Source organism: Papio anubis, unplaced genomic scaffold (assembly GCF_008728515.1).
Source record: "Papio anubis isolate 15944 unplaced genomic scaffold, Panubis1.0 scaffold751, whole genome shotgun sequence".
In the NCBI taxonomy this organism is placed as follows: domain Eukaryota; kingdom Metazoa; phylum Chordata; class Mammalia; order Primates; family Cercopithecidae; genus Papio; species Papio anubis.
This window is the reverse complement of record NW_022167733.1, coordinates 3263-25137: the sequence shown is the minus strand read 5'-3', so window position 1 is coordinate 25137 and position 21875 is coordinate 3263. Positions and strand designations below refer to the sequence as shown.

The 21875-nt window shown below is 36.1% G+C and overlaps 1 protein-coding gene across 1 annotated transcript in view; it reads right to left on the bottom strand.

Moving 5' to 3' along the window:
- LOC116273482 (ankyrin repeat domain-containing protein 31-like) overlaps positions 1–21666 on the bottom strand; it is a gene marked incomplete at its 5' end in the record, with an annotated part of 28779 nt that extends 7113 nt beyond the window's left edge. The window contains 5 exons of the mRNA XM_031662567.1: positions 313–593; positions 2624–3193; positions 6635–6681; positions 17166–17242; positions 21593–21666. Coding sequence (XP_031518427.1) covers positions 313–593; positions 2624–3193; positions 6635–6681; positions 17166–17242; positions 21593–21666 — 1049 coding nt within the window. The remainder of the gene's footprint in view (positions 1–312; positions 594–2623; positions 3194–6634; positions 6682–17165; positions 17243–21592) is intronic.
- Between the last annotated feature and the right edge of the window lie 209 nt (positions 21667–21875).

Sequence of the window (21875 nt, the reverse complement as noted above, 5' to 3'; positions counted from 1 at the left end):
GGGTTTTTCTTCTTTAGGATTAGTCATTTACAAGTGCGAGTATTCTGAATCTCCTACTCTTCACTCCCCAAGTTGGCATGTCACTATCCACTCTATTCACCCTCTAGAGAAAAAGATGCAGGCTCTTTGCAAGGAAAAAGCCTTACTGTGTGGTATGGCACTGACCAAAAGCTGCAAAATAAAAAAAGCAATAATATAAAAAATAAAGCTCTTTACCCTGTGTTAACTGTATACTGACCCTGACCCCAAGCACATAATTATCTATAATGTCTACAGCATTCCTGGAGATAAACACATAATTTCACTGCATACCTGAAATTCTGAGCTGAAGAGTTATTATTTGTTAGGTCCTCACAGCCAAGGATTTTTGGTAAAATCTTTTCTGGCATCTTATACATGTGATCTGAGTACTTTGCATCTCTGCTTACTTTCAGTTTTTCTAGTCTGGATGATCTTCTCAACACACATGCAGTTTCCTGGTCAGAGCTATTTGTCAGTGAATGTGAATTTCTCTTATTACTTAGTGGTTCACATGAAGTGATATTTTGATGAGCCAAAGTTTGCAACCCAGATGGATCTGGGTCTTGCAGAGTCTGCAAATACGTAAATACATCCACAAACAATTACAACACTGCAAAAAAACTTAAAACTGTAAGAAGCTAAATTTTGTCTTGACCTTTGATTAAATTAAAATGCCTATTACAGGATGCAAGTACAAGAATTCATAGACATATGTGGACATAATGAAAGATTTTATAATAATTAATGTAATAAAGGACAATGCAGATTTAAAAGCTTAAGAGCATAAGTAAAAAATGATTTTGATCAATATTTATTTTGAAAATTCAAGGGCAAATCTATGGTCACTCTGGGAGCTTTAATCTTGCAAGAAATTGGGAATGTAGAATGATGAGAGATCTACAAAAACATTAGAAATGTCACACTAGGCTAGATCAATGGACTATTCAGCCTAGGGTTTTGTTATCTGACAGCAGCAGTAAGTGATATTTTGTGGAACAAAATAGTATATAACCTCCATTACATTGATTTTAAAAGGTTAACAGTATATCAGGAATTGTTCTCTAACTTTCCCTTAATAATTCATTATAGATTTAACTTCCATGAGCATATGTATTCTTTATATGTATCATCTAAACCTTTCTTCAGCCTACTTACATATCCATCTTGCAAAGCTTCTAAAGGTAACAAGCTCCATATTTTTATTACAGCTGAGTAAACGAGTATATTATTTGATCTGTTCTAAATAAGCCTCCTTTCTACTTAAGAGGGTTTCTTTTTTCTTTCCTTTTGAAGACTTGCTAAATTCATATTCACTGTATTAATATCAATCATAATTTCCTACACTTTACTCATATTCCCTCTTTCCATATTTAATCTTCATGACCTATCTCCATAATTAGTTTCTCTTTTTCTGGTTTTTAAAAAATCCTATGTCAGTTTTGAGATTTGTTAACCAGAACTTCATGCAGTATTATTCCAGGTACGTATGCTGCAACCTGAGCTCAGCATTTTGTTATATAAATCTTCACAAGGATGTTCACAGAAACATTTTGGTAATCGGAAGATAAAAAGAAAAGAAAGAAAACAATCCAAATGATATCATTAGTGAATTGATTAAATAAATTACAATATATTTACATAGTGGAATACTATTCAACAAATCAAAAGATTTAAGCAGTGCTACGTTTGCTGACATTGAAAGATAAACAAAATATATTATTAAATTTAAAAAATAAGTTGGAAGGCATTATATATAATATAATCCCATTAGTATAAAATGAACTAATATAGAATATGATGGAAAAAACTGGAGAGAGATACACCCAACTGTTAACAGTGATTATCTCTGAAGAGTGAAATTGTGGAGGATATTTGTTACTATATTATTGTGTAATTCTGTCAGGTTTAAAATTTGTTTTATAATGAGGATGCATTATTATTATAATCAAGAAAAAAACAATAAATATTATTTTTAAAAACAAAGAAACTGTCAATATGACAAAGGGACTTTGTGAGTGATAGGCCACTACAGGGCTTCCAGGCATAATACTACAAGAATTCTAAACCCCAAGAGCTATGCCACCTGGCAGTATTCTCAGACATAGAAGGCAAAATTCTGCTTAAGCTAGGCATATTTTTTCCCCTCCCTGGCATCCCTGCATATATTCTGTGTCAAAATGTAAATTAACGTGGGGTATCCCATCAGTACTCTGCACCCAGGTAGACATAGTGATTTTCTGAGCTAACAGAAAATTTTAATAAAGAAATCTTTCCTTCCTACATGTAAGCAATGTAATGATATGTCTTCTCAGGCCTGTTGGGAAGAAATCTGTCTATTCTAACTTCCTAACTCCCAGAAAACTCTACCCTAGGAACTTCTAAAAAGATCACTCTATGCTTCCAAGTCACAAAGTATCTTATGGGTGTTGATATTTGGGTAAATTTGATTTTAACACAATGAAAACTTGTTGAAGTTTAAAAGGCAAAATCATAGACTCATATTTTCAGCTACTTGCTCCACTGAAAGACGCCTGTCCTATAGCTCAGCTAACTTGGAACCATGTTCAAATGGTGGAGTAGAACAAAGAAATTCAAAATTCACCTCTGCTATTTGTGTACAATCTTCATTGGTCTGAGACGTATTGAACTTCACTTCTAAACATTCATTTCTAGCAATGAGACTGCTGCCTCCCTCTTTTCTGTGACAGATGGTTTCCATCTTGGCTTCCGACAATGTGTTCAGGGCTTCCAATAACTCAGCTGGCAATGCATCATCCTTTGCATTTTCTAGTGAATCTCTATGACATGCCGACCAGGCATTCAAAGGTATTGATATGGAACTAAGAGAGTCACTCAATGGGTCCATCAATTCTTTACGATCAAAATCACTTACTAATTCAAACAGTCTTTCCTCCTGGGTGCTTTCTGGTGATGTAAGTAACCTTTCTAAGGCAGACACAAAGGTTTCAAGAGAGCTTTCTTCATCCTTAGTTTCTTCAGGAGTCACGGTCAATATGACTTCCTTTCTAGGCTCAAAAAATGTATTTGGTGCTGCTAAGATCTTCTCTGGCTCTATTAATGACGTCTCCTTTATAGCAACCATATCAGATACTGTAATAGCAGTGCCTGAGAGAAGGCTAACTTCAGGAGAATCTCTGCCGTCACTTAGTTCCTGGGTATTACAAAGAGAAATTACATCATTACAGCATATACAATAAAGTATTTAAAATGAAAACTTTATAGTTTTATAGTTTATCTTGTTTGTAAGCTACCCTCAAAATTTATCATCAACTTTCCTTCTCTTCCACAAATAAAAAGAATACTCTTTATTGCTTTCCTATACCAAATCACTAATTACTGAATACATGGTTAAACGCTTAATAATAGACCAAGAGCATAATTGGCTGGACCATAATTACAGATGGCAAATTATTCATTTAAGTTTAAATTATCTGTGCTAACAGAAGAAGCAGAGATGGCATGGATAGTTAAATTAACAGGTGATCTCAAAGCTTCATAGCAATTAATGGTTATAAAATTCTTTCTTGCCAAAATTTCCTATTTGGTTTATGAAAATTATTAACTAGGAACAAAATTTCACCTTCTTTTTATTGCCCCACCTTTGCAGGAATAAGTAAATGTAGAGTAAAGAGGCCAAAGGACAAAAGGTCAGAGGGAAAAGGTAAAGAAATGAGGGTACAGTTCTGTATAAATATTACAAGCCCTAGCTGTAAATGAATGGCTCTGAGTTGTGGTTATTTTAAGCAAAAAACCCCACAAAAACTTAACATTTCTAAATGACTATTATTTCTCTAAGACATCACCTTAATAGGTTATACCTGTTCTCACAATGTTTCTTTTTTTCTTTTTTCTTTTTTTTTGAGATGGAGTCTCACTCTGTCACCTAGGCTGGAGTATAGTGGGGCCATCTCGGCTCACTGCAACCTCCGCCTCCAGGGTTCAAGTGATTCTCCTGCCTCAGCCTCTTGAGTAGTTGGGATTACAGGGGCCTGCCACCATGCCCTGCTAATTTTTTGTACTTTTAGGAGAGATGGCGTTTCACCATGTTGGTCCACCTGGTCTCAATCTCCTGACCTCAGGCGATCTGCCCGCTTTGGCCCCCCAAAGTACAGGGATTACAGGCATAAGTCACTGTGCCCAGCCTCACAAAGTTTCTAATACTCAAAATACTGTTAGAATTCCTCTTTTGAAATTGCTTTCAGAATGAGTTTATAAGCCATTCAAGAAAATAAGGTGCTTTAAAGGCACTGAAAATTTTTCGAACACTAAATAATTTTTATTGGCCTTAAATAACAGAATGGGTTTCAACAACTTTAGTTTTTTTCCAAAAATCAAATCCACCATACCTTTGACAGGATGTGCGGTAATTTGTAAGCCTTCTAATATTCTAATCTGGTATGATTGAGAAAAGCAAAACCACTTTATTCTTCCTCCTGTCCTTTTCTACCTGCCACCTTTATGTACTCAGTATATATTAATAGCATACAACACTTAAGAAAACATATTTATTTGTTAGCAATGCTAACTATAATTTTCTCAGAAAGATAAAAGGAATATGCAAGAAATTCAAGAACCAGATCCTACTCACTCTCTAAGTCTCAGTTCAAGGCCTCCCCACTATTTGAAGTCCTTACGTCTACTAAATTCAAGGCACCAGGTATATAAAGTATATACATTGGGCTCTGTCCTAAAGCAATTTATTTCCAACTTAAGATTCAAGACATAAAAAAAAAAGATTCAAGACATAAATACCTAAGACATTAAATAGAATACATATAATGTCATAGAACACTTATGAAATCAAATGAATGGCATAAACTAGTGTATATCAAGCAGTTCCATTTATAACCACAGAACCAGCCCAAACTGGCCCTACTTTGTTGGTAACAGAATGTCAAGTCATTTTGCAGGTATAACAAGGGCCAACAGTGCAAGTCATGTAGCGCAGCCAGAACCTTGAACAAAGAAGACTGAGAAATGACTGGAACCTGACCACTGGTACTCTTTCTGAAGCAAGAGGTCTGCTGGACAGGAAGATTTGGTGCTAAAATCCACCTAAATATACCTTACCGTAAATGGTCAAATTTGAAGCCTTCTAATCAGACTCTGTCAAACCAACATTCCTAAGTCCTTTCCCTTACGTTCTGCCCCTTAAAACCTGTTCCAGACCCCAAATAGACGACACAAATTTGAACTGCCTCTCCTGTCTCCTTGCTGGCCTGTCTCACAATAAAGCCTTTTTTTTTTTTTTTCCCTCAAAAGCCAGTGCCACAGCATTGGCTTCTATGCACATCAGGCAGCAGGCCCATTTGCTTGATAACATACAAAGCCTAATGTCTTGCAAAAATGAGTTTTCTGGGGAAGAAAAAAATGAAGGCAGTAGAGGACGACAGGACTTTCCAAACCATGTGCATTGGGGGAACTTTAGGACACAGTGTTCTCCAAACATTTTTGTCCAAAAAATCCTTTTCCTCAGAAGATCTATTAATATCATAGAGTACAAGTGATTTGGAAATAATGATATAGTCAGTAAATAATGAATGCTAGAGAGGGAGCAGTTACTTTGGTCAAGATTGCCAGAACTATCTGAAATAGATCCACAGAAGAACAGGTACTTATGCCAGAAATTAAAGATTTGTGAAGGAGTGAAAGAATGGAGGAACACACATTTACTGAGCACCAACTAGGTGCCAGACACCATGAACCATCATTGCTCGGTCCTCACAATACCTGTAAAACAGCTATCGCTGTCCCTATCTTACAGATATAAACAGTTATCCTTGGAACCTAGACCTATCTGGTTTCCAAATTTTATGTTATTTCCCATCTTCTGGCTCCTGATTCAAGCAAAACCATGAAGGCAGGAATGTGTAAGGTATGGCTGAGATAAAGTAAGCTACAGGGACAACCCTGGGTGAGATGCCAAGACCCAGTCTCTACAAAAAAAATTAAAAGAAAAAAATTAGCTGGGTGTGGCAGTATGGGCCTGTAGTCCCCGCTACTTGGGAGGCTGAGGTGAGAGGATCTCTTGAGCCCAAGAGTCCAAGGTGGCAGTGAGTTATGATCGATCGCACAACTGTACTCCAGCCTGGGCAACAAAGTGAGACTTTATCTCAAAAAAAAAAAAAAAAAAAAAAAGTAGGTATGGGTATACTGGGCTGGCTTGGGGAGGTCCTTGATTGCCCAGTATCCCTAAGGAAAGTGTGAGTTCATTTGTGAGCACAGCCAATCCTACAGTCCTCTGATTCTCCATAGCACCAAGTACAAAGCAAATCCAAAGCAGGAAGGAACTTTGTTACATTATCTCAGAAACTAGTTTGATAATAAGTTATGTATTTCTACTCTAGATAAAAAGTAAGAGACTTACAGTACTGGATAAGAAACACAGATCAAGAAAACACTTTTATCAGCAATAAGGAAGAATAAATATGAAAGAGGTGATTAGACAAAAATAGATTTCTATTTACCGAAATGGTTTAGTCATATTCCTGCCTAGGTGAGGGTCTAAATGAGCTTGATACTTTAATTGACACATTTAAAAAAAAATCTAAATCCACAATCTACATAGTTAATTTCTGTTATACAGACCAACCTTTTCTATGTGTGGCAAAACTTCAGGAGTTTCATCAGCCTCAGGCCCTAGAAAAGAACAATGAGTTTTCACTCCAGTTTTATGAAAGCACTAAAAACATACCTTCTCAGTTGGCATTTCATAATCATATAACTTAAACTCTCAGTCAAGTGACATATCTTATATTTTATTAATATTACATAAATTTATTGGTATGAAAGTATTATTTTGGAAATGAAGTTATAAAATTCTTCCATTTCTTAAAAAATATTTTATATAGCTCCAAAAAAAATTGTAACTATTTTGAATTATTTTAGCTAAAAACCAAGAACCCTATTTTGGCTGAATTATTCTAAGTACAGCATTTGTAACTACATAAAGAAAAGACTATCTACTTTCTCGATGTCATTATCTCTTCCACTACAGGTACTTAGAGCTTAAATGAACTCATGCTGTCTGGAGTTAGGCATGAAAAGAAATGCCCCTTATAGGAGTCAAAAGGACAGGAGGTCATCCTAGACACTATGGAAGATTGTTGCATTGCCTCTGCGCCTGCAAATTCACTATCCACTCTCACCCTGTCCCCTCTGAGCCAAGCTGGCAAACAGCAATTCACACCCAAGTTAGGTTAAAGGAGGATCTGGAAAAAAGATAGTTCTCCTATGTTGTTCCTTTTACATTTTTCTTTCTTTCCTTCCTTCCTCCCTCTCTCCCTCCCTCCCTCCCCCCGACCTGACCTCAAGTGATCCACTTGCCTTGGCCTCCCAAAGTGCTGGGATTACAGGTGTGAACCACCGCACCCAGTCCATTCTACTTTCATCATCAAGACCCAAGTATTCTGGCCAGGTGCGAGGTCAGGAGTTTGAGACCAGCCTGGCCAACAAGGTGAAATCCCGTCTCTACTAAAAATACAAAAATTAGCCAGCATGGTGGCACGCGCCTGTAATCCCAGCTACTTAGGAGGCTGAGGCATGAGAATTGCTTGAACCTGGGAGGCAGAGGTTGCAGTGAACCGAGACTGTGCCACTGCACTCCAGCCTGGGCAATAGAGCAAGACTTCGCCTCAAAAAAAAAAAAAAAAAGAAAAGAAAAGAAAAAAAGACCCAAATATTCTGACACACTTGAGTAGGAATTCAATTTTGGTTTATTTTGATTAGGTAATGTCTACATAGCTAAAGTAAAAGCAAGTAATTATCTACTGAACCTCAAAATGCATCCTCATAAGCAAGAGGGGTTTTTCAGGGAGAAAAATAAGCATAAATATTCCTGCTGAGCTTCATATCCTAAAAGATAATAGTAATAAACTCATTTTTTTCCCTCACTTCACCTTTGCAATTTGATGATAAAAAGCTATAGCATGATAAGCAAAATGTCATAAGAATAAGTAATTTCTTATGCTTGGTTTAGAATTATTCCTGTCAACAAGTGATGACATATTTCATTGTGTATATCCTACTTAACATTTTGTATCTCTACTTGCTTAAAATTTTAATACCAATGAAAGAAACATTTTAAAATAATAGATACATCTTCAACTATCTTTGCAAGGAGAGATTTTTTTAAATAAAATTTCAGATCCTTGGGGGATTAGAATTCAAAAACAGAAAAAGAGAATTCACTTTTCTTCCTTCTCTGAATCATAAAGAAACAACTCTCATAGACATTTTCTCCCATGTTGTCTTTAACAACTTCATCTTCAAAACTATAAAGCAAAAAAAAAAAAAAAAAAATCGAAGGCTCCCAATCATCTGAATGGACCCCTCTTGGCCATGGGCATTCCAAAGCTGGTTCAGGCCTTGAAGGGAAGAAAGGGTCACACGTGCCTCATTACACCCTCCTCCCTTTTGGAATTCAGGAAAAGCCAACCAGCGTTAACATCAACACCGACCTTAAGTCTGTTAAAAAACATTTATAATCTGCTCTGTCTGAACCCTGCTACCTGTAAGCTTCATCTGCATGATAAAACTTTGGTCTCCACAGTCCCTTATCATCATAACACAGAGATTCAATTCTACTGATTCCAGGTCTTTAGATAATAACTCTTTCAACCAATTGCCAATCAGAACACCTTTGAATCCACCTATAAACTGGAAGCCCCTGCCCCCACCTTGCTTCTGGTTTGTCCCACCTTTCCAAACCAAACCAATGTACTTAATCTTACACATATTGATTGATGTCTCACGTCTCCCTAAAATGTATAAAACTAGGCTGTGCCCTGACCACCTTGGGTGCATGTTCTCAGAGTCTCCTGACGGGTGTGTCACAGGCCATGGTCACTCATATTTGGCTCAGAATAAATCTCTTCAAATATTTTACAGAGTTTGACTCTTTTCGTTGACAAAATGATCTTTCTTTTATGCCAACAGTTACTATTTTATAAACTTAATTAATAAAATATTTTACAGTAATTTGATTACTATATGAAAAATAAACACATTTAGAAGGAATTATCTTTTCTAACTACAAATTTTACTTAAGAGTTTTTACAAATACATAATTCTTGAATTTTTATCTATCCTTTAATAAACCATAAAAAGAATTTTCTTTCTTTTATTATTAGTCTAAGGTACATGTGCAAAATATGTAGGTTTGTTACATATGTATACATGTGCCATGTTGGTGGGCTGCACCCATTAACTCATCATTTACATCAGATATATCTCCTAATGCTATGCCTCACCCTCCCCCCTCTCCACAATAGGCCCTGGTGTGTGATGTTCCCCTTCCTGTGTCCAAGTGATCTCATTGTTCAATTCTCACCTATGAGTGAGAACATGAGGTGTTTGGTTTTCTGTTCTTGTGATAGTTTGCTGAGAATGATGGTTTCCAGCTGCATCCATGTCCCTACAAAGGACATGAACTCATCCTTTTTCATGGCTGCATAGCATTCCATGGTGTATATGTGCCACATTTTCTTAATCCAGTCTGTCACTGATGACATCTGGGTTGATTCCAAGTCTTTGCTATTGTGAATAGTGCCACAATAAACATACATGTGCATGTGTCTTTATAGCAGCATGATTTATAATCCTTTGGGTATATACCCAGTAATGGGATGGCTGGGTCAAATGGTATTTCTAGTTCTAGATCCTTGAGGAATTGCCACACTGTTTTCCACAATGGTTGAACTAGTTTACAGACCCACCAACAGTGTAAAAGTGTTCCTATTTCTCCACATCCTCTCTAGCACCTGTTGTTTCCTGACTTTTTAATGATTGCCATTCTAACTGGTGTGAGATGGTATCTCATTGTGGTTTTGATGTGCATTTCTCTGATGGCCAGTAATGATGAGCATTTTTTTATGTGTCTGTAGGCTGTATAAATGTCTTCTTTTGAGAAGTGTCTGTTCATATCCTTTGCCCACTTCTTGATGGGGTTGTTTGTTTTTTTCTTGTAAATTTGATTGAGTTCTTTGTAGGTTCTGGATATTAGCCCTTTGTCAGATGAGTAGATTGCAAAAATTTTCTCCCATTATGTAGGTTGCCTGTTTACTCTGATGGTAGCTCCTTTTGCTGTGCAGAAGCTCTTTACTTTAACTAGATCCCATTTGTCAATTTTGGCTTTTGCTGCCATTGCTTTTGGTGTTTTAGACATGAAGTCCTTGCCCATGCCTATGTCCTGAATGGTATTACCTAGGTTTTCTTCTAGGGTTTTTATGGTTTTAGGTCTAACATTTAAGTCTCTAATCTATCTTGAATTAATTTTTGTATAAGGAGTAAGGAAAGGATCCTGTTTCAGCTTTCTACTTACGGCTAGCCAATTTTCCCAGCACCATTTATTAAATAGGGAATCTTTTCCCCACTTCTTGTTTTTGTCAGGTTTGTCAAAGATCAGATGGCCGTAGATGTGTGGTATTATTTCTGAGGGCTCTGTTCTGTTCCATTGGTCTATATCTCTGTTTTCGTACCAGTACCATGCTGTTTTGGTTACTGTAGCCTTGTCGTATAGTTTGAAGTCAGGTAGCGTGATGCCTCCAGCTTTGTTCTTTTGGCTTAGGATTGTCTTGGCAATGTGGGCTCTTTTTTGGCTCCGTATGAACTTTAAAGCAGTTTTTTACAATTCTATGAAGAAAGTCATTGGTAGCTTAATGGGGATGGCACTGAATCTATAAATTACCTTGGGCAGTATGGCCACTTTCATGATATTGATTCTTCCTATCCAAGAGCATGGTATGTTCTTCCATTTGTTTGTGTCCTCTTTTATTTCACTGAGCAGTGGTTTGTAGTTCTCCTTGAAGAGGTCCTTCTCATCCCTTGTAAGTTGGATTCCTAGGTATTTTATTCTATTTGAAGCAATTGTGAATGGGAGTTCATTCATAGATTTGTCGCTCTGTTTGTCTGTTATTGGTGTATAAGAATGCTTGTGATTTTTGCACATTGATTTTGTATCCTGAGACTTTGCTGAAGTTGCTTATCAGCTTAAGGAGATTTTGGGCTGAGACAATGGGATTTTCTAAATATACAATCATGTCATCTGCAAACAGGGACAATTTGACTTCTTTTCCTAACTGAATACCCTTGATTTCTTTCTCTTGCCTGACTGCCCTGGCCAGAACTTCCAACACTATGTTGAATAGGAGCGGTGAGAGAGGGCATCCCTGTCTTGTGCCTGTTTTCAAAGGGAATGCTTCCAGTTTTTGCCCATTCAGTATGATATTGGCTGCAGATTTGTCATAAATAGCTCTTATTATTTTGAGATACATTCATTCAATACCGAATTTATTGAGTGTTTAGCAAGAAGGGCTGTTGAATTTTGTCGAAGGCCTTTTCTGCATCTATTGAGATAATCATGTGGTTTGTTTATATGATGGTTCTGTTTATATGATGGATTACGTTTATTGATTTGCATATGTTGAACCAGCCTTGTATCCCAGGGATGAAGCCCACTTGATCATGGTGGATAAGCTTTGTGATCTGCTGCTGGATTCGGTTTGCCAGTATTTTATTGAGGATTTTTGCATCGATGTTCATCAGGGATATTGGTCTAAAATTCTCTTTTTTTTGTTGTGTCTCTGCCAGGCTTTGGTATCAGGATGATGTTGGCCTCAAAAAATGAGTTAGGGAGGATTCCCTCTTTTTCTATTGATTGGAATAGTTTCAGAAGGAATGGTACCAGCTCCTCCTCGTACCTTTGGTAGAATTTGGCTGTGAATCCATCTGGTCCTGGACTTTTTTTGGTTGGTAGGCTATTAATTATTGCCTCAATTTCAGAGCCTGCTGTTGGTCTATTCAGGGATTCAACTTCTTCCTGGTTTAGTCTTGGGAGAGTGTATGTGTCCAGGAATTTATCCATTTCTTCTAGGGTTTCTAGTTTATTTGTGTAGAGGTGTTTATAGTATTCTCTGATGGTAGTTCGTATTTCTGTGGGATTGGTGGTGATATCCCCTTTACCATTTTTTATTGTGTCTATTTGATTCTTCTCTCTTTTCTTCTTTATTAGTCTTGCTAGCGGTCTATCAATTTTGTTGATCATTTCAAAAAACCAGCTCCTGGATTCATTGATTTTTTGAAGAGTTTTTTGTGTCTCTATCTCCTTCAGTTCTGCTCTGATCTTAGTTATTTCTTGCCTTCTGCTAGCCTTTGAATGTGTTTGCTCTTGCTTCTCTAGTTCTTTTAATTGTGATGTTAGGGTGTCAATTTTAGATCTTTCCTGCTTTCTCTTGTGGGCATTTAGTGCTATACATTTCCCTCTACATACTGCTTTAAATGTGTTCCAGAGATTCTGGTATGTTGTATCTTTGTTTTGCTTGGTTTCAAAGAACATCTTTATTTCTGCCTTCAATTCGTTAAGTACCCAGTAGTCATTCAGGAGCAGGTTGTTCAGTTTCCATGTAGCAGAGAGGTTTTGATTGAGTTTCTTAGTCCTGAGTTCTAGTTTGATTGCATTGTGGTCTGAGAGACAGTTTGTTATAATTTCTGTTCTTTTACATTTGATGAGGAGTGTTTTACTTCCAACTACCTGGTCAATTTTGGAATAAGTGCGATGTGGTGCTGAGAAGAATGTATATTCTGTTGATTTAGGGTGGAGAGTTCTGTAGATGTCTATTAGGTCCACTTGGTGCAGAGTTGAGTTCAATTCCTGGATATTCTTGTTAACTTTCTGTCTCGTTGATCTGTCTAATGTTGACAGTGGGTGTTAATGTCTCCCATTATTATTGTATGGGAGTCTAAGTCTCTTTGTAAGTCTCTAAGGACTTGCTTTATGAATCTGGGTGCTCCTATATTGGGTGCATATATATTTAGGATAGTTAGCTCTTCTTGTTTAATTGATCACTTTACCATTATGTAATGGCCTTCATTGTCTCTTTTGATCTTTGTTGGTTTAAAGTCTGTTTTATCAGAGACTAGGATTGCAACCCTTGCCTTTTTTTGTTTTCCATTTGCTTGGTAGATCTTCCTCCATCCCTTTATTTTGAGCTTATGTGTGTCTCTGCATGTGAGAGGGGTCTCCTGAATACAGCAAACTGATGGGTCTTGACTATTTATCCAATTTGCCATTCTGTGTCTTTTAATTGGACCATTTAGCCCATTTACATTTAAGGTTAATATTGTTATGTGTGAACTTGATCCTGTCATTATGATATTAGCTGGTTATTTTGCTCATTAGTTGATGCAGTTTCTTCCTAGCATCGATGGTCTTAAAAGAATTTTCAAATTTTCTACTTTCACTTTAGAGAGGCAAAATGTAATGATATACATGAGAAATAATTCTAAGCGTCAAATTCAAAGAAAATGGCCAGAGAAGCATGGTTTAACTTATACACAAAATTTAACTTATACACAGGTGTTTTAAGGCCAAAGCTATTATATTTGCTTAAGATAGTTGGCTTATCTTTATCTTTCTACAATTTGGTTAGAATTTACCCTTTGAATTGGGACAGAGGTCTGTATTAGAACACAGTCAGCTATAAAAGCTAATAATTTAATAATTTACTTGTACGTGATTTAACCTATAGTCTGGAATTATAATAAAATGAGCTTCTTGTTCTGAATACTCTGAAAGGAGTAAAGGCAAGAAAGAGCTGCAATGAAGTGCCAGAATGGAAGAGAACTACCAGTTCTATGGATCTCTAGTCACAGCTGCTTTAGGGCAGCAAGAAACACACAAAGCAATAATCCTGGTGCATGTGGCACTATTTTTTTATTGTTTATTTTTTAGAGGTGGGGGTATTGCTTTGTCACCCAGGCTGTAATGCAGTGGCACAATCATAGCCCACTGACACTTCAAATTCCTGGGCCCAAGGGATCCTTCCAATTCAGTCTCCCTAGTAGCTGGGACTATAGGCATGCACTACCTCACCTGGCCATGTGGCACTTTTAAAGGAACAGCCTATGAGACTTGTGACTCAGAAGTTCGAGGAGAGTGGTGACAACAGTGCACAGATGCCAATGGCATCATAAGGCATCAATGGCTGGCACTCAGGAGGCCAAATGGGCAGGAGGTTGGAGTCATGGGAATATAGGACATAGTGGAACCCTGTTTTAAAATAAATACTAGAATTGGGTATGATAAAAAAAATAATAAATTTTTGTGTAAATATTGATGACACCTGCTAAAATCAAAACCCAAAGGAGAGGCCAGGCGTGGCAGCTTACACCTGTAATCCCAGCACTTTGGGAGGCCGAGGCGGGTGGATCACATGAGGTCACAAGTTTAAGACTAGCCTGGCCAACATGGTGAAACTCTGTCTCTAATAAAAATACAAAAATTAGCCAGGCATGGTGGTGCATGCCTGTAATCCCAGCTACTCAGGAGGCTGAGGCAGGAGAATCACTTGATCCCCAGAGATGGAGGTTGCAGTGAGCAGAGATCGTGCCACTGCACTCCAGTCTGGGAGACAGAAAGAGGCTCTATCTCAAAAAAAAAAAAAAAAGAAAGAAAAAGAAAAAAGAAAATACCCAAAGGAGAAAGGAATGCCCAGGGCATGACATTATCCATGACACTTCTGTCTGAAATTGTTCAATACATTATTACAAAAAAAAAAAAAAAAAAGACTGCACCCTCTAAGATGATATAATTACAGCTTTATAAACACAATTCTTTTTGTTTAATCTATAACTACATCTTGTAAAAAGTGCTAAATAGTTTTTACTAAATTTGGAGGTTATGTTTGGCATACTCTGAATTATATTAGGCCATTTGATACTTATTAAACCTTTTAAAAATCACAAAGTTTTTTTATATTTAAAGAGGAACATTAATTACCACTTATACTTACATTTGTTTAATGATTAATTTATTAAACTTCCATATCTAAGACAGGAAAACTTGAAAATTACTATTTAACATTTAAACATTGATAACAAACTTAAATTTCCTTAAACAATTTAAACTAAAAATTTGACATAACTTTTTACCATTTCAAAGATACAAAAGACTACTGCTCTTAAACTAATTCTAAAATAACAGTATCATTGGTGTAATTCATTCTTCTTTATTTCTATAGTTATTCTTATACCTTTTTAAGATTAAAGTAATACTCTGACACCTTTCCAGGGTTACAGACTACCTGATATTTTGTTGGGGCATGAGATTATTTCTCTCAAGATTATTCCACCTGACCAGCCAATTATCTGGCTTTACTTGAAAATAAATACCTTAAACTTCACAAAGTTTACTTTTTGTAATCTAATGTTTTGTCCCAGAATGTTTTAAGTTTTACTTGGTTGGTGTTACAAAAGCTTTTGTCTTGTCACTTATTATGTACTGATAAGTTATGTAGTATTATTAGAAACTTATTCCTGCCATTTAGTATCTTATAATGATAGGCAGGGCCATCTAAGGCTTTTATTTACTAAGAGATAAGGATCTAGTCTCTGCAGAAAAGTCTCCTTAATTGGATACCAGGTTAATTTGTCATCTGGGGACACAGACCCCACTTTATACGTTTTATGTGTCACTGCTGGTACTGTGTGGTGGGCCTTTCTTTCCTTGGTACAATTCTTACTTTTTCCAGGACTGCCTGACTCTTTCCCTACTTAAACAGTGATAAACAAAAAATCCTATGATTTATAAATAGATATGTATTTAATTAAAAAATCAAAATGCACAGATATTAACAGGCCCCCATTTCTTAGTCATTAAAACTTTCTTTTTTGAGATAGGGTCTCACTCTGTCACCTGGGCTGTAAACATGGCTCATGCAGTCTCAACCTCCTGGGCTCAAGCTATCCTCCCACTTCAGTGCAACATGCACCACCATACCTAGATAATTGTGTGCATGTGTGTGTAGCGACAGGGGTCTTGCTGTGATTCCGAGGCTGGTCTCGAACTCTTAGGCTCAAGCAATTATCCTGGCTCAGCCTCCCAAAGTGTTGGATTACAGGTGTGAGCCACCACATCCAGCCCATTCTTAAACATCCTGCTATAGTTGCTTTTCTTTTTGTATTGAGACAATCTTTTGTACACTCTTAACATTTTTTGAGTATCATTATGAACTCATAGTCTTTTCACAAACTTATTTCTATGAACTCTAAATTACTGGGTTTTTATCCCTACTTAATGTATCAGTTTGGCCAGTTTATCACAGTTTGGCCACAGCACCATTGAGCTAACCATTTATTACTCCAGCACTGGCCTCAGACATCCTTGAAAGCATCCTTGCTTTTCAGTAATAATGATACATTCAGGCTCATCCTGATATTGTCATGCTCCAAAATGGATCAGCTACCCTTTAAGAATCCCTGGTTTATTTAGCATTCACACCCTTGGCACCCATATGCCTGGTATATAGCAGGCTTAATAAATATTTGTTAAAAGAATAAACCATATTAAAGACCAAACTCTAGACACTAAAAGTACACATAAGAGCTGGTGGTGGGCAAAAGTGGTACTGCTTTGTTGCGTAGCAACAGAGCAAGAGAAGAGAGAGCTTTTTAAAGTTATCTTTCCAAAATGTTATCAAGTCCTTGTATCCTTTTCTTATAATACTAGGTTTCATTGAACACTATAAATATTTACTACACTGTGACACAATATACCTGACATTCACTCTGCAGGAAGCATTGGTAGACACTGCAAAAAGATAGACAGCTATCCTCTAATATAGCTCAAACCAAGGCAAAACTGGCCTCTGTGACTACCAGTCAAGAAAAACATGAAATTCTTATTAAAAATATTATGAACATAGGAAATAAACTTTGTTTTCAAATTTCAGCCCCTAAATCACATTTTGAGTAGCAGATACTAATGGCACCTGAGCTGCTACTCCCATAGGTAACTCTATTAACCATGATCTAAGTCAATAGCAACACTCATTTCATATTTATAAATGTATGGTAAGCCAGGCTCAGTAGAGCATGCCTGTAGCCCCAACTATTTGGGAGGCTGAGGCAGGATAATTTGCCTGAGCCCAGGAGGTCAAAGCTAATCTGAGCAACATAGCAAGACCCCATCTCTACCAAAAAAAAAATCTATACATCTATATATCTAGATAGATATATAGATATATATACTTGACCAGACTAGTTGTAAATAAATGTATATCTAACTAAGTCTTCTATTTTTAGGCAAATACTAATTTCCTTTATATGACTCTACCATGAAAACATACCTTCACTATTTTGGTGGTTCAATGAAAGTCCAGACTGGTGAAACGACCCAATGAACATTGAACAATTTTTTCTAGTCCTAAAAAATCAATTAATTAATAAAAATAAATTTTAAAGTGAAAGAAAAAAACAGTGTTTCTCATTCAAATACAATTTAATTTTTCATTTTCACTTAAAAGGCTTTCCAAATAGGATACTTTTTTTGCTATATCATTCCAATTATTTTTATAATTATTACCAATTTTTTAACATTTTCATTTCAAGTAACTGCAAAAATGAAGGAGAGAGCTGAAAAATAATAAATGACCTAAGGAGTGTATACAAGCTAAACTACATTTAGGTCTAAAAGTGACTTTGGATGTGACTGTCTGCCAAATAGCAGTAGGAAGGTCAGGGAGAAAATGGTCCTGAAATATGTAGTTTGTCTAGCTACATCATCAAATACACTGATAGTTTGTCATTACAGTTTTAGATGTAAGCAAGAGTCATTAATGATAAATTTCTCCAGGCATTACTTACCATTTTTGTATTTCACAGCAGGCAAAGAAAAGGTAGGGAATACCAAAGGGAAGAAGTTAAAAAGCAAAATAAGGGTCATGCCTAATCTGCAATTTTGATCATCTGCCCTGTGATAATTAAAAGCTGATTAAAGAAAGGCAATCAGCTAACTATATTTTTTCTCAGCCTAATTTGCTGCATAAATGTAATCAAGACACCTTCCTTTAAAAAAAAAAAAAAAAAAGCCTCTTGTTTCAGCTGTTTTAAGAGCAGTTTTTAATGCAGCAGGCACAGCTACTGGAATCCTACGCAAGAATAATAAATTAACCATTCTCTCCTGTCCAAAAACAGAAGTGATCAATATAAGCTGCCTTCAAATAAAAATGAGACTATTCATGTAGAATGATAATTTTTGAAGCAAATAGAAAAGAATGCTGATTTTTTTCCTAAGGTGTGATTCTTTAAGAACAAGCTGATTGAAAACAAAACTATAGTTTGAGTTAACAACAGAATTTTTTTCCCTTAATTGCAAGAGTATTTAAGGCACAATCTGAAAATTGAGCAAAGCATCATCTAAATTACTACAAATAGTTATTTATGTTAGGTAAGACTACAAACAACGTAAAGGTCCAGTAGTAGAGGAATAATTAAATGAATTATAGTAAAGTCAGTAATACAATAAGGTATTATAAGGTCATCAAAATTCACATTTTTAAAAACATTATGCAACAAGAAAATAACTTTGACAAACAATCACTTAAAATTTAAAAACAGGATACAAAACTATCTGCAAGATGATCCCAATTTTATAGAAAGTATGAACAAAAGCAAAAATATAAATAAAGCCTAACATAAAATGCATCAAAATGTTAACAAATGGTTCTCTAGGTGGGGAGAATATGGATGCTATATTAGTCTTCCTTCATCTTTTCTTTTTTCTACTTCTCTAAATGTTGGTAGCTGGGGCAAAAGAGTTATTTTACAACAATAGCAGTTTTCAAACTTTTTGATCTTCAGACTCCTTTATATTCTTAAAAATTATTGGTGTCTTATACTTATTTATATTTACATATTAGAAACTAAAATGAAGAACAAAATTAAATATATATAAATTTTTAAATGATAGCAATAATCCAGGAACATATTAATATATTTTTATGAAAAATTATCTTTTCCAAAATGAAAAAAATTAGTGAGAAAAGTTGCAATGTTTGACATTTTAAAAAATCTCTTTAATGTGTGGCTTAAATGAAAGATGACTATCATCCTATATCTGCTACTGCATTCAATCTGTTGCCATATATAATTTTATTTGAAGTATACAACAAACATGTGGCTTCACACAGATATGGAGTTGGAAAAGGGAGGAGTATTTTAGTAGCCTTTTTGGATAATTGTCAATATTGCCTGGGTACAGAAAATAATACGCCAAAATATGACATCATGTCATGCTGAGTACTCTGAATTAAAGAAAATTGAAAGGCCTCAGAAATAAGCTTCAGAACCAAGGTCTCCATCTGACCTTCCCTCTCACCCCCCACCCCATTTCTCTGATCTTTTCTTTCTTGAAGCACCTGAAGGAACTCTCTCCAGAATTTCCTTATCTGACTGAAAAACTTTCTTGAAAAAATAAAATAAAATGGTCTTAAAATCCCCTCCCTAGGAATCTCATTAAACAACCAGGAAAGATTAACCATCAGAGAAAACACTAAAAGTCTCTAAGGCCAGGGCAGGACACCATGTCCAGACAAATTCTTTATCTATTCTTCTGACAGCAGCACCAAGAGATTACTCAATACTTTATCTGCATAAGACAACCTTTGTTCAGAATGAAGTTCTGTCTCTCATCTTCCCATCAATTCCCCCAAAACTTAGAGGAACTTGTCCCAGGACATTGTTTTTTGGGCATATTCATTTCCCCTGAAAATCATTTACTGCTATAACCTCCATCTCCTCTTCCCCTGTGAATAATGGTGTATAAACATCTGGACCTCACTGGGTTATTGGGTAACCACACTCCTGTGATTTTCCCCCATGTACATTAAATAAACTTTATACGCCTTTTTATTCTATAAATCTGTCTTTTGTCTGTTCATTTTTAGCAAACCTTCATTGGGGATACAGGACGCTTTCCCCCTCTACCCCTAAAATATTCTTTTTCAATATTACAGCAAAATTATTTAATCAACGATACTTTCCTAAAAGGGAAATGTAGGAAACTGAAGCAAAATTAATGAACTTTTTGCATTCTATTACATTAAAACCCACAGTCTATCCTGCACTTTTGAATGGGTCTTTTACCTATACATGATTTTGTAACATCATGCATTGGTCTTTTAGAAAATACTTATGCACTGAGTTATGTACGTTTTCTTAATGTTGACACATTTCAATATAAAATATCAAAAAAATCACCCCTCAAGTTAAAAAAAAAAAAAAGGTGAAACCAGTTTTCTTCCAATGCTTACAACTCAAACAAGTGCACAGGTGTTTTACTCAAGATAAACATGACGGCTGCACACAGTGGCTCACACCTGTAATCCCATCACTGTGGGAGGCCCAGGCAGGTGGACCACTCGAGGCCAGGAGCTCAAGACCAGCATGGCCAACATGGCAAAACCCTGTCTCTACTAAAAATACAAAAATTAGCCAGACAAGGTGGCGCACACCTGTAGTCCCAGCTACTTGGGAGGCTGAGGGACAAAAATTGCTTGAATCTGGGAGACGGAGGTTGCAGTAACCCGAGAACGCACCACTGCACTCCAGCCTGGGTGACAGAGTGAGACTCTGGTTCAAAAAAAAGATAGACATCACATATCAGTATGCACAGAAATGCTTTAAGCATACTTTTCATTTCATCACACAGAATATTAAAAATATATATACTCAAAGGTGGAGACTTACTAAAATTAATAATTTTCCTGCCTCATCAAACACAAATTCTATTAAGTGAAACTGCCTTCTTTTTATTTTTGTAACTGAGAGCACATATCAGTGAAAAAACACAATGACTACTAGTATTCTTTGGTGCCATTGCCTTGATTCCTACTAAGACTCCAGCATTTTATCCACCATTACTATAGCACTATTGTGCAAATGTAGATACCATGAAATAGGCAACTAATGTGTTAGTATTATTATGAAAATAGTTTTGACCTCACAGACCCTCTAAAAGAATCTCATGGACTCCCAAAGTGCTCACAGACCATACTTTGAGAATCATTGTTTTAAAAGAACTGAAAGGATAGTTTCTTTTTCTTTCTTTCTCTCTTTTTTTTTTTTTTTTTTTTTTTTTTTTTTGGGAGACAGAGTATCATCCTCACTCTAACCCAGCCCCAGGCTGGGATCTGTGGCTGATCTCAGTTCCTACTGCTTACACTTCCCAAGCTCAAGCAATTCTCATGCCTCAGTCTCCCGAATAGCTGGGATTACAGACGCCCACCAACACACCTGGCTAATTTGGTATTTTTTATTAGAGATGGAGCTTCACCATATTAGCCAGGCTGGTCTCGAACTCCCGACCTCAGGTGATCTGCCTGCCTCGGCCTCCCAGAGTGCTAGGATTACAGGTGTGAGCCACTACGCCTGGTCGAGTTTCTTAAGGTATAATAATTGTATGAAGTCTAATTTCAGTAAGTTTTACAAATTCTTCCTTCATGCTATGTTTTTATTTGCAGCCCCTTCATAAATTTGCTATGCTTTAAATTCGCTTTTAAAATAATAGAGAACTAAGTTAATCTGATTTAATGCATCTTATGAAATAAAACTTATCTAGAACGTGTGTAAAATAACATATATTTTTGCTACAAAATGGGCAATTATTCAAAAATATACAACAATTCTAAAACTCTTAAAAATGAATATTCATCTTAGATGTGCAAAATGACAAAAATACCTACAATGTAATGAAGCCAAAAACTAGTGTACTTACTGTAACAGAGCTTGATTTCGTTCTGTTTCATCTTGAGACTGCCAGGAAAAAAAACAGTTTTTTCCAACTGATAAATGTTAATTCAACTCAACAAGCTAAAAAAATTAATATTTAAAGTAATTTTTGTGTTATTCTTCCTTAGTTTATTTTTATTGTGGTAAAATACACATAAAATTTACTGTCTATTTACTATCTGTACATTTTTAAGTGTACAGTTCTCTGGCATTAAGTATACTCACACTGTTGTACAACCAAGACCACCATGCACCTCCAGAACTTTTTC